Below are 12947 nucleotides of genomic sequence, written 5' to 3' on the forward strand. Positions count from 1 at the left end.
CCAGGCAAGTGAACTTCTGCCCATCTTTACTTTTGACAGATTTAGCCTTTATAAAATACTCTTTTAAACCCAGTCCTCTTGTTGCCAATTAACCGAATTTAATAAAAAATGCTTTTCCAGCTGACTTTTACAGCCGTTTGTTGAACCATTCCTTTTGTTTCTGAGATGTTTTGCTTTCATAAAATTAAAAATGACTTTATTCCTCCCCCCAAAAAGGTATAATTTCAAAGTTTCAACATTTGATATGGGAAAAAATGTACATTTATGAGATTAGCAAATCATCGCTATTTGTTTTTATTTACATTTTACACTCCTCATCTTTTTCAGAATTGGGGTTGTATTTAGGAGGTATTTTTTTTGGAGACAACTACACATAAAAGTTTTGTTTTTACATCAGCTGACACGTTTGTTTACCTAAAGATTTATTTATAAACAAATCTGCCCTCAAAGTTGAATTCTTTACACTCTACTCTGATTTAATCCTAACTTTAGAGACACAAAGATGGCAACAAAAAGAAACTAGAAAAGAAGTTAGCATTCATCCATGTGGGGGGAAAAAAACATAGCTACAACTTAATAAATACTTTACAAAAATAATGCAAGCTTTTTACAAAGAGACACTGGCCCGAGGACAGACAGGACAGTTAAATTACTGAGAATTAAAAAAAATGTGCATGCTAAATAAACATACCCACAAGTTTAAGTAAAAACTTGAATATTGTGATTGATAAAATTACAAAATAAAATCTGGATAACCCTGTTTTCTGCTCATTAACCTAAAAACACAGAATCTACTTAAACTAAATAGACATTTCTACAGAAACAAGCTCCTTTTTTATCCCTTGTGTGACTCCGAGTTACATTTTTGTAGGAAAATTTCCGTGGCCTGTTTTCCAACATGAGCATGCAAGGGTCTCTGGCTAATTCAGGCTGTGTATTTTTTATTTATTTGTGTATTTTTTTTGTCTTTTCACCTTGCAGCGGGCTAGAACTCCCTCGCTTCTTCAAACTGTTTGTAGTAGTCCTCATCCTGGGGGTTGTCGGGACATTTCTGCCCGTTGTTCGGCGGCCTGGCCTGGTTGTAGCGGCTCCAGTCTCCTTTGCAGATGATCCAGGGCAGGATGTCCACCTTGTAGTGCAGGTCAGCCGAGAACTCCGTGCTGATGAGGTTGGGCGTGCCGGCGCCTTTGCCGCGAGTGATGAGCTTCATGCTGTCGTCGTAGCAGCAGTGCTGCGCCGCCAGCGTGGTGGACTCAAACGTCAGCATGGAGCGGATGCAGTAACGGGCCGTGGGCTTGTAGATCTCCAGCTTCTCCTTCGGCCCGCTGGCGTCTTTCCAGCGGAAGTCGCGGCGCGTGGGGGCGTCGTGCACGTCGGCGGTGCTGTACGCCACCTCGGTGGGGTAGGAGCAAGGGCAGCTGGGAAGGTCGTTTGCCACTTTAGTCATGTACTTCTTCAAAAAGTCACTCTTGCAGTTCATCCATCGCTCACAGCTGTCTGTGTCTGGAAGAAAAACGGTTTCCTTTTCAGCTAATTCTTTAAATGTTTCAAACCAGACAATAAGAATAAGAATAATGTTAAACAAAAGGAGCAAAGCACTAACTAAAATCAGCCAAATACGAATAAAAAGCCAAAAAAAAGCTAAAAGTGTTTGTTAGGTAAAAGAAGCAAAAGGCTAGTTAAAAGCTAAAAGTAGCAGAAAGCTAGCTAAAACTTAGAGTAGCAAAACAGTAGCTGAAAGCTAAAAATAGCAACAAGCAGATTTGTTTTTCAGTGAACTGAAGAGATTTCGATGTATTTCACAGCTATGGCACAGCTGCCCATCCCTGGAATGATGTGAACATCTTGAATTGTAAATGGCTAAAGCAGCACAAAGTATGCAGAAGTAATCAGATTACAAAGGAGTAGTGTGTGAATTCTTACCGACGCCAAACAGCTCTGTGGCGTTAAACTCGTTCTTTCCAGCTAACAGGCTCATTTCTGTTGCTGCCGTCTTGAAGGCGTCTTCGATACCTTTAGGAAGATCAACACAGAGACAGAAACTTTGAGTATTTTTACAGCCGGGGATGCTAACGTAACTGAATGTTTGCGCTGAGAAACAACGGCGCCACCTGGGCAGCTGGGCATATCGCACGTCCGGGACTCGGTGGCCGTACAGGCGTAGCCACAAGACCTGGTTCTTTTCTGGTTGCCGTTTCCACAGGTGACGCTGCATGCCGACCAGTTGCTCCAGTCTCCCTCTCCATCCATGTAGTCTTAGATGGGAGAGAAAGAGAGGCAGATACACATCGCTCAGTGCACAGACTCTGACTCACAGCAAGTCCAACCGAGACGAAGGGCTCAGGGTGAGTTTAGTCAGTAAAGGAACTGGGAAGCTTTCATTCTGCTAATTATCGCCTCGCCACCATGAAACGTGGACGATCACGTGTTCAATGGGAGTGTTTCTTTGACTGTCAGAAAGCAATTATTAAATACTCAGTGCATCCACAACCGATGAACCTTTGGACCTGATTCCAGTTTGGCTGCTACAGCTAGAATGGTTGCAACTCGGTCAGATTTGCAGATATTGAGCTAAAATCGGGTGTGGTGGTAGCAGAGAGTCATCCCCAACACATCCTTCCAGCACCAACAGATTGCATGGGAGCTTAGTTTAAAAAATGGCATGCACTTCAGCGGGCAATATGCATTACTTCAAGGACCGCCGGACCTTTTCATTACCAACAGAAAACACCCGCGACTCTGCAGGATGAAAATGCAAAGCGAAATGGCGAGAACTCCATTTATTACCAGTGAGTTTACAGAAGGCTCACCTCCGTCTTCCTCAATCACTGAGAGGGATTAATGTGGAAATTTTGGGATGGAGGTATTTCAGGCGGGAGTCCAAACCGTCCCTTACACCCCCTGCTACCATCTGTCCTTAATTATGTGCATTCTGTATTAATGTAAGACATCTAAGTCCTTCTGCTTGTAATGCAAGTCATAATGATTGTGACTAAAGTCAGAATTTAGAAAAACTTCATGTTTAATTGATGGCTCGGGATAAATGTCCATTTTAATGATTATAAAGTTCCAAACTGTGACAGTTATGATGATAAAATATTGCGTTCTGCATTAGTGTGGTATGAAACACAGGACGGATATGAGAGCTGACCTTAGTGATAAGCCAGAATCATTTGACAAAAACTAAAAATCTTAAGTGAATAAAATGTTTTCTGCAGAGCACGAATTCCAGTTGGACCACGTTGGCTTGGGCGTGCTTCAACACGGACCGCGCTGTACCACAGCGAGCATAAATTCTTTCCCAGCAGATTTATCTGCGGGGCTGCTTTTTGAACGCCGTTGTTTGAATTGCGTGGAAGCCTTAACGGCGTTTCCGGCTCTCCGCGGCTGCGCCTGAACTTTGATGTCGCGAGGTGTTTAAACTGCGCGGCAGAGCTAGCTCCGAAACACAAGAGCAATCCAGCTCATAAAAGAGCGCTAAAGGCTTCAATCAGGGGCTCCCAGAGGCTCGCCTGGGACGACTGCACTTATTATGGTGACAGCTTAAATCAGTAAATCTGCAAATTACAGATTCCACATCAGACTACGACCATCTGGGGACCATTGCTCAAATAGGACCCTGTGGATGCAGTGCATTATCCTGCAGACACACACACGAGCACACACTCCTTGTCAGTCTCACCATATTCAGTTTGAGCTTTGCTTCCCCTCCTGTCCCAGTCTGCTGGTGGCCTGAGGAAGTTGCTATCCTTGGTTTTGCTCCCGTAGGAGCGATCGTGAGCCTGCGTCTGATGGGAGGAGGATGAAGACGTGTGAGGCCACCAGTTTCTCCAGTTCGGGGAGGCCCAGCTGGGCTTGGTCTCCTTACGGAGGCCATTTTCAGGTTCGTGGCCCTCCAGTCCATCCACCACCTCAATGGTCACCTGTAGAAAACCAGAAGAAATAAAGAAGCTCGTTTTTATTTTTATCCCCCGCCGTTCAGCTGCGCCTGATAATGTTTGTTTGTTTGTTCGTCGTTTTTGCAAAATGTCTCAAACCCGTGCACAGACGTTAATGACTCTCAGAAAGTAATCTGGATCTGCATCTACTACTGATTAGCTTTCAGAGTCAGGCTGGGTCAAGATGGCCGCCACAGCTAATCAGCCTTAGCAAACACAACAACAGCTGTAAGCCATTCAGTTTTACAGATACTGAGCCACAGTTTGGTGCAGTAGAGCTCAGATTAGAGATCCTGGGATTTTACTGAATGTTTTATTTTATTTTTTTTTTCAAAAAGGCCAAAACTGAGATGGGATGAGGTTAGTTTAAAAGGCGGCGGGTGATATGCATTCCTTCCGCATTATTGCACCTCAGGTGCATTAATATGCAATTAATTTTTTTAAAAGCCTTTTTTTTTTTGTTACCAGAAAGGTTGAACTGGTTGCAGTCTTACCCTTTCTGTTGCCCCTGAACACAACATCCACCCCCCCGTTTTCTGTCCTGACACATGTGCCTCCAAGATGAGGGAGGGGAAGGGTGACGGAGTGGCAGGGGTGGTGTCCCACCCCCCACCTCTCGGGCTCCCTCCACCTAAACACAGAGTTCAAAGGGCTCCTCAGCCTCCTCCAGACCATGAAAGCCAGATGAATCCCAGGATCAAAGACCCCCCTGCTCCCACAGCCTCACACCCTCGCTCAATTGGTTGCTTTTCTCTCTTCCCACATCTTGAGATGTTAATACACTTTGTTCATGCTCATATTTAGGAATGATGCCCCTCAGAACTGAAAGGACCCCCCTCGCCGGATTTGGACAGAAGAGTGATTTAAACATGGCGGCGGTTATTCAGCCATCTGCGTCGCTGAGGGATTTATGGACCGGGGCTTGCCACACATTCACATAAGGCTACCGTCCATCTTCCCGGGTTAGCCGCGGGGCTTTGGCGGTTAGTGTCGGCCTTTCAGCCGTCAGCATGATTGACGTGGCGTCTTTTCTGGGCTTCACCGGGAGCTGGGGAGTGTGAGAGGAGGAGGAAGAGGGAGGAAAGGGGTGTGATGATGTGCACCAAGCTACTCCCGGCCTTTCTGTTTGCTCTTCCTTTCCCCTGCGTGCTTGAGCAGCCATGTCTTCAGCGAGCGGCGGCATCAAAGTGTGAAGGCAGGTGCACGGACTCACACGGTCTCTGGGGGTGGGAGTCTTTGGACATCTCAGGATTCGATTACCAGGATGTGTTTAGAGACGATTACCGATGCATCTATAACCACATTTCAAATAAAATCAGCAATTTAAGTGCACTTCAGTATATTGTAGGGTTCTATGAAAACTGATCTTTTTCTCTAAATTGTTTTTTTTTTTTTTCTAAATTCCATGTTTTAAAAGGTGTCTCATATGGTGGATGGGGGACCTCATCCTTTCCGATGTAAAAGTCGACACTGCTGTCGATTTGAAAAACATTGGATACATATCTGACCCAGGGGCCAAAAAAAATCAGAGTTGGGTCACATTTGCCTGCAGTGTGAACGGAGCTAAAGATTACAACCCCCTCCCCCGATGGTCACCTGGATGTTGGGATTCTGTCCGTTGATGTCGGCCTTGGAGAGGTCTGGGAAGTTCTGCAGATCGAGCAGGAACGCTCCGGGGACATCCCTGTTACCATCCTGGGCCCAGGGCAGTGACGCAGGCTGGTGGGCCGACCGGTGCTCTGGACCAGACTTCTGACCTTCAGGAGCCAGCTGGACAGAAGAACTACTCCTCGCACTTAGGGTTTTGTGCTAAGGAACAGAAAAAAAGAACAAAATATTAAGTCACTGCAGTAGAAAGTCTGCACTCTCAGCAGGCTTTAACTGAGGAAGAGACACTGAAGACGCTGTTCCTTGTGTCTGTCAGCTTCCATATAAAAAAAACTCTAACAAGCCTGCGTTCAGATCCTATGTGCAGCCTCGCTGTATATTTTTCCATTTTTAACTGGCAAAGCATCCGGCTGCTTCACCACGGTATTATGTTGGGGACGTATTTAGCACGCTCTTCTGCTGCGAGGCCGACGGGTTTCCTGTGCTGGGCTACACGGAGAAACCTAAGCAAACATAGCAAAATAATTACATCTGCCTTCTTGAAGACAGAAAAACATTTGCTCTCCTGACAGGGGTGTTGTAAATCCATCCCAAAATGACAGATGAGGCATATGTCCTCCATCAGGTATGCACGGAGGGAACAATTATTCCCAAATTGGACAGACAGCTATAAGTAGTCTGCAATCATCCATTCTGGGGTGGCAGAAAATAAGATCAAAGGAAGGCATCAATCACGTTCTCTTGTTTTTTTTCCTCCCTCCTCAGTGTTTTTGTGGCCAGACCGAGGCCTGGGAATATGGAAGCTGTGCCGCACGGTTGCAGCGGCCCGTCGCAGACAAAGTGTCAGCTCGGCCGCATTGTGGTGGGCATAAAAGCCCCCACCGGAGCTGTTTGTGTTCAGCCGAAGGTGCACTCCGGCCCTGTAAACGGAGCTGCGTGGCGACGGCAGCTGCGTCGCTTTTCGTCATTCTGCAAACCAGACTTAATGTGATAACGTGCTGGATTTCAAAGAATTTAAAAACTCTCACATCCCTTCTTTTATGAGCGCTTGTGCTGCATTTAAAATAATTACACAACCACCTATAATTTTGGGAAAGAAGAGTAAATGGTTCTCCAGAAACCAAACGCAAAATCTGAGAGGTTTTAATGTCGATAAGAAAATGATTTATGTCCAAGATTATAACGTTTGTGGGAGGAAAACCCTCAAAAAGCCGATTCCAGTTAAAACCCCAAATATCTCTTTGTTTCCCTGAGCCAGGAGCTGGGTTTGGGGCTCTTTGCGTGCACATCACAGGGCCCTCTTCGGTTCCGTCAGGAGGACTTAGACTTTGAGATGCCCATGTGATAACCCTGCCTTTCAAGTTCCCAGTCTTCAGATTTCACTCAGTGGCTGTAATGGAGCTCCGCCGAGGGAGCGACCCGCCAGAGCACCCGCAGGTTTAATCACAACGTAAACACACGGCGGTAAAATCCGGCGACAGGTGCCTTATCTGGGGGAGGTCAGCGCTTTCAACCGCAGACTTTAATGGTTAATCAGAAAATAACTAACATTTCTGCTCAAAATCCCAACACACATCAGTGTTTTTCCTCTAACGGCCAGCAGTGCTTTGAGGAAGCCAACGAAACGCCAACGTTTTGATGCACGAACCGTAGAGAAACCGAGATCAAACGAGGCGTTAAAGCTGCTGCCAGTGGCTCACTGGGGGGGTTGCCGTGGTAACCACGCACCTGTGTCTCTCCCTCTTCAATAGACTGGCAGAGATGCAGACTGGAAAGTAAGCCTCAAACAAACCGTCACAGTCTGAAAACGTTAAGCATCTGGTCGTCACGCTTTTTTTTAATTAATCTAAAGAGTTTTGATTTGAAGACGTGACAAGTTAAAGAGACCCTTTACTTCTAGTTTTTAAGTACGGCTGCACAGTATATCAACATTTATCATCATTGCATCACTGAGCGCAGTGTCAGTCTCCCAAACGACTGCTTGGTCTGCAATAAATCAGACCATTACGTTTTTAATACCATACATTCATGTTCTGCGTGCTGATAAGACATTTCCTACAGACTCTGGCCGGCCTTGATGCCCGCATCATGTTTAAATGACGCTGAAACAGAAGAGAAAACAAGGATTATATCTGATATCATCAATGCAGTTTTAAACAATAAAGTCGCACATCCCGAGTGTTTGTAATCCCGTACAGCCGTACTTTGAAGCAGAAGCTTTGAGCTCAGAAACAGTGAGACGACTTGAGACAAAACAGGAAGTCCTACAGCAGCGAGAGACACGCTGGCTGAAAAAAGACAAATGCCTCTTTTACACGGGCCCTAATTCAGAAGTCCGGCTCTACTCCGCTCTGCTCGGCTCGATAAAGAATGCGTCGCGTTCACACCGGCCAGTTTGGTCGGCAGCAGAGGAACGCCTCCTCGTGTTGCGGGGGGCGGGGCCGCGGCACGCGGGGTGTGTGCTACCGAAACTTAGCGCATGTTGTGTAAACAACGAAAGCGCTATGAACAACGTTGGCCCTGTGTTGTTGCTGTTTTTTAAACTTATGGGGATTCTCCTGAGACTTCAGGAAGAGAGGCGCAGTGGAAGAAATGCTCTGGATGCTGCGATTGTTGCGCATAGTAGGACAGCTGTTATCAGCCGGAGATTTCAGGCTTTACAGGCCTTCAGCTGGGGGACAGATGGCAGAAACGTTGCAGGGTAAGCTAACGCTGTTGTTTATATTCCTACCTTTGCTCTTTATGCTTGCATCTGGTCACACCCACGACCAATGAGTGAACAGGAGCTAAGCCTGCGCCGCCCATGAAGCAGGGCCGGCCCGGCTGGCCCTACTCTGAAGCAGGGACCAAAGAAGCAGGGCCGGCCTCAAAAAAATGCCGGTGGAAACGCTTGCAAAGCGAGCCGAGTAGAGTGGAGCCGGGACCTTTAGAGCCCGTGTAAAAGGGGCAAAAGTTACCTGTTTTGTTGTATAAACTTGATACAGATTGTGAAAAGAAGGAGAGTTTATCCGCAGAAACGTTGGACTTTCTCAACCAAACATCTGACTACGGGAGTGAATGTTTGTTGAATGCACATCGTGTTCGTGCCGATCTGATACATCCAGCAGCCTCGGCACTTCGTCGACTTAAACTCTGTCTGTTTTTGCTCAACAAACACACCTTTGCGTTGTAACAAAAAGGTGCAGAAGTGTAGATATTATATGTCACAGCAGAAAAATGATCTATAACCAGGCTAACCCTTACCCTAACTCCGTCCCTTCCAACATGAGCGGACTATCCCGTTAATAATAGCCAGGAAAATGATTACTTACTGGTTGTGCAGATTTAGGTTGTGTTATTGTATGTAGTGATGTCTGCATGTCTTTTTAAACGAGTCTCATTAGAGTTTGGACGACACTTTTTTTGTTTTTCAGCCAAGACTCATTTAAATGGGAAATAATCTTCTTTGATGGCGGCCATCTTTACAGCTATCACTCATCTGAGAGGAGTGGGCTTTAATTTGGAGATCAAAAGTGACACACCCAGTGTTCAGTTCCTCCCAGGATGTCCCCACTCCTCCTTCTTTCTCCATGCTGTATCTCCTCTTCTTTTCCCGCTTCCCCCCCTTTTTTTTAAGAACTTTGTGAGGAGCTGCTTGAAGTGGCATGACTCTATTTTTCAATTGGGACCCACTCGGGGGTCCTCCCCCCCCAGGGAGGCTGGCAGGAAATGAAGGCGCTCTGCATTGTGCCGGATGCTTTTCTGTAGGTGGAAAAGGAAATCGTCCTTCCCGTCCCACTCCTCATTTACGCTAATGTTTATTCACCCGATGGAACTGAAAAGACAGGAAGTAAATAAGCCGAAAAGCAAAATAAATCATTATCGTTGTACATTTCCACTCTCGGGATAATGCATCAAAGACTTTCCACTTTGTCCTTCAGGTGCAGAGAGCCACATCCTGTCGTTTGTGTTTGGGTGAATGGCGTTTGGAATGTGACACCTTCAGATGATAATTCACTTCCTGGGCCGTGACAAGCATGGCTGGAGGATGACATCAGCGCTTTCAGTGAAGAGTCACTGAAGCCTGTCTGGAAAGGCTGAGCACCCGTGAGCAGAAAGGAAAAAAAAAAAAAACAATGAATCTGGACGAGAGCTGAACTGGGATGTTTCGTATTTCCACTGAGATTCCTCGGGAGAAACTCCCCGCTGCTCCTCATCCTGCTCATCCAATCCACCTTTTGGCCGGGTGACAAGTATTCAACAAATTCCTGGAATATTTCCTCAGCTTTTCATGGCCTGACATCCAACGAAACGCAGGCTTGCAAAAGCTGCAGGTCAGTCAGTGGATGGTCGTGATAATGAAGATTAAAAAGAAATACCCCTCACATGTTTTTATGAAATGTAAATTCTTTCCTTAACACCGATGATGGGAAACCGCTCCTGTAGGCCGCGTATTTATCTGCTGGAGAGGAGGAAAGTGCTAAATATACCATAAAAGAATCTGAAGGATGCTTAACGGTCTCTACAAAGGCTTGTTGATCCCGTCTGGTCAGGATTTGGAGCTAAAAGGGGCAGTTCAGCCATTTAACGTGTCTCAAATGGTGTCATGTTGAATTTTGTCGAGGCATGCTCCAAACCTGGTTCCGTCTGGAAAACGTTGGTTGGGGCTTTGTGTAAAATGTAAATAAAAACTGAATGCAGTGATTCTATACGCTAAACAAATGTTTGAACAAAGAAATTGTATCGTTTTAAAAGAATAATAGAGAAATTGTGACTTTTATGGCAAAAAAAGGCTGTAAAAGTTCGTGGTACGAATAAAAATCAACTTTTTTAACAAATTACGTTAATTGGCAACAATAGCACTGGGTATAAAATCTCTGAAAAGTAAAGATGGGCAGAGGTTCTTCAGCCTAAAACTAGTGGAACAATTGAAGAATAATCTGGGTTAAAGCTCTATCAGAGCAAGAAGAAGCCAGATGTGGGACACTATCCAAAAACACATGAACCATCAGTTCTGAAGAGGAGAGGGACAATTCAGCCTCAAAAGCCTGCCTCTCTGATGGTATGGGGGTGCATTAGTGCCTCTGGAAAGGATCTGCTCCCATCCAGGACTGTTGAACAGACAGAATGGGACAACCTCAGGTCCAGATGTTTACAGACAGAATGGGACGACCTCAGGTCCAGATGTTCACAGACAGAATGGGACAACCTCAGGTCCAGATGTTTACAGACTGATGGAGATGCTGCACAGAGGGAAACATCTGGAACAACTCTTTAGAGACGTGTTGCTGCCAAAACATTTAAATTAGCCCTTTTCTTTCTTTAAACTTTTAAAACTCTTACTACGTTTCGTTATGAATAAAATGCGTGTTTATGAAATTTGCAGACCTTTGCATCCAGTTTTTATTCCCATTTGACACAACGTTTTCAGAACCGATGCGTTTGGTGCCAATGAAGCTGCAGTTTGACCCAAAGGAGTTTCGTTGGTGACCTGATGACACCCAGCATGTTTTGAGTCGGATCCGGGATGAATCCCGGCAGGAAGCGGGGACACTTGCAGCGGCTCAGCTCTGATCCTCTGACTTACCAGGTGATGACAGAGAGGCGCCTAACCTCAACAATGGGAGGTGTGTCTGCTGACCTCTGACCCTGGACCACCCTCTGCCCATGGCTGACTCTCCATCAGAGCCCAACCATGTGCCTGTCAGTCCCTTAGGACCTCTGAGGAAGTGAGGCTTTATTTACCTGAGCTACAGGCGCTTCTTGGAGACTCCTGACTCACCTCTGGAAGCGCTGTGTCCTGCTCCAGGCTCAGAGTGGCATTTTCCTGGGGCAGCGGGTTGCTCCGCAGCACCGTGATGTGCAGGGTGAGCAGAAGGAGTCCCAGGAGCAGCAGCAGCTCCGCGGCCAGGCGCACCATCCTCTTGACGCGGCCGCTCTTCGGAGCTTCTCGCGGTGCGGCCGGAGTGCCTCCTCCGCCTCCTCCCGGCGCGGAGACTCCAATCTCTGGATCCGCCGGGGACGAGGGGCCGCAACACCACTTCGGAGCCACTTCGGGAATCAGAGGGGCAAAAAAGAAACGAGGGGAGACGGATCGGAGAGGAGGAAGAAGTTGAGGAAAAGTGCCGCAGATGAATCTGGATCCAGTGCGCCTTTTTTCTTGTTGTGATGGGGGGGTGAAGGGGGGGAGTGATTTCCTGAAACGATCCTCCTGGACCTCCTGGTCTCACAGACAGAATCCCGGTGGAACTCCTTCAAACTGGGCTCATCCAGCCGTGCTTCCCGGCCACATTCCCGGCCTCACGCCTCAGCTTTCTGCGCCTCCTCTCCATCCGCTTTACGCACTTCTTCTCTGTTTGTCCGCAGGAGTCTGCGCGGCATCATCCTGACAATCCGGCGCATTCTCCCCCCCAAAAACTACATAAACAAAGAGCCCTAAAACTAAAAAAACAAACAAACAGATCCAACAAGTTACTGCTTCACAGCTGACTTCTGCCTGGTTCTGGGCTGGACCGGAGCCTCCACTTGAACCACACACGGACCGGACTGGGACGNTCCTCCTCATCAGAATCTGAACAATCAGCCTCGTGCTCAGTTTACTCCATCTTTAAAACACCTACATTATTACACCTGCCTGTGGCTCATTTCGGTCACCATGGCAACCGCACACCTGCATCTGAGGCAGACAGAAACAGACTGAAAAATAAGCCTCAAACAATCAGATTCCTGAGCCGCCGTCGGTCACGCGTGGGAAATATTTACGTTTCCAGTGTTTTCGAAGGAGATATGACGAGTTTAAAATATTCCTCACTTCCTGTTTTGAAGAGAACATTTTAAGATAAAAAAAAAGTATGTTTATGATAAATTTGGGTGTTCTCGCTCTATTCTGAAGGCATTTGAGTAAAAAAAAAAAAAAAAAAAAAAAAACAGTATGAAAAGAGACAACATACCCAACTTTTTGATGTTTAATTTGTATTTGAAACAACAAATCAGCTGAACCTTCTGTGGAAAAATCTCCAAAAATCATTCAAATTAAACAGGAAATGTGTAAAAACTATAAAAGTATTGAAAAATGCCACTTCAGCCCATCTTTCAGCTTTAAATGATGTTTCTCCTGTAAAATATGTCGGAGCAGAGTTTTCTGTGGTTTCCCTAAAACCTCATTGATTGGCGTTATTTTATGCATGTCATTTTTTTTTTTTGCTAATTCTGTCTAAAGTGTGAGGCATCCCGCTTCCAAAGCACACAGCACAATATTCCCAATTCCATGTCTGGTTTTCATGTTTTGTTTCAAAGATGAGACACGTTACGGCATTTTATTTGAATGGAATATATGATATATGAATGATATTTATTGATGCCAGGAGCCTCCCCAGCCTGTCAAAAACAAAGAAAAGTCACCTCGGGGGGGGGGGGGGGGGG

At 46.1% G+C, this 12947-nt stretch overlaps 1 protein-coding gene across 1 annotated transcript; it reads right to left on the reverse strand.

Annotated features, from left to right (window-relative positions):
• Window positions 1-11750, reverse strand: ism1 (isthmin 1). Its single transcript, XM_017413061.3, has 6 exons — window positions 11308-11750; window positions 5535-5747; window positions 3683-3923; window positions 2112-2255; window positions 1924-2013; window positions 1-1503 (listed from the first exon to the last, which is right to left on the reverse strand). The coding sequence occupies exons 1-6, from the start codon at window positions 11443-11445 to the stop codon at window positions 986-988; spliced, it is 1344 nt and encodes a 447-aa protein (XP_017268550.1). The 5' UTR covers window positions 11446-11750; the 3' UTR covers window positions 1-985.
• Between the last annotated feature and the right edge of the window lie 1197 nt (window positions 11751-12947).

The sequence above is a fragment of the Kryptolebias marmoratus genome, linkage group LG22 (genome assembly GCF_001649575.2).
Source record: "Kryptolebias marmoratus isolate JLee-2015 linkage group LG22, ASM164957v2, whole genome shotgun sequence".
NCBI classification, from domain to species: Eukaryota; Metazoa; Chordata; class Actinopteri; order Cyprinodontiformes; family Rivulidae; genus Kryptolebias; species Kryptolebias marmoratus.

What these genes read in the sequence shown, in the direction of transcription:
- ism1 (XM_017413061.3), bottom strand. Translation starts at nt 11,445, where the DNA reads ATGGTGCGCCTGGCCGCGGAGCTGCTGCTGCTCCTGGGACTCCTTCTG. An exon ending in AGGACACAGCGCTTCCAGAG is followed by an intron (nt 5,748 to 11,307) that starts GTGAGTCAGGAG and finishes TCTGTTCCTTAG; the next exon opens with CACAAAACCCTAAGTGCGAG. An exon ending in CAAAGCTCAAACTGAATATG is followed by an intron (nt 2,256 to 3,682) that starts GTGAGACTGACA and finishes CTCCCATCTAAG; the next exon opens with ACTACATGGATGGAGAGGGA.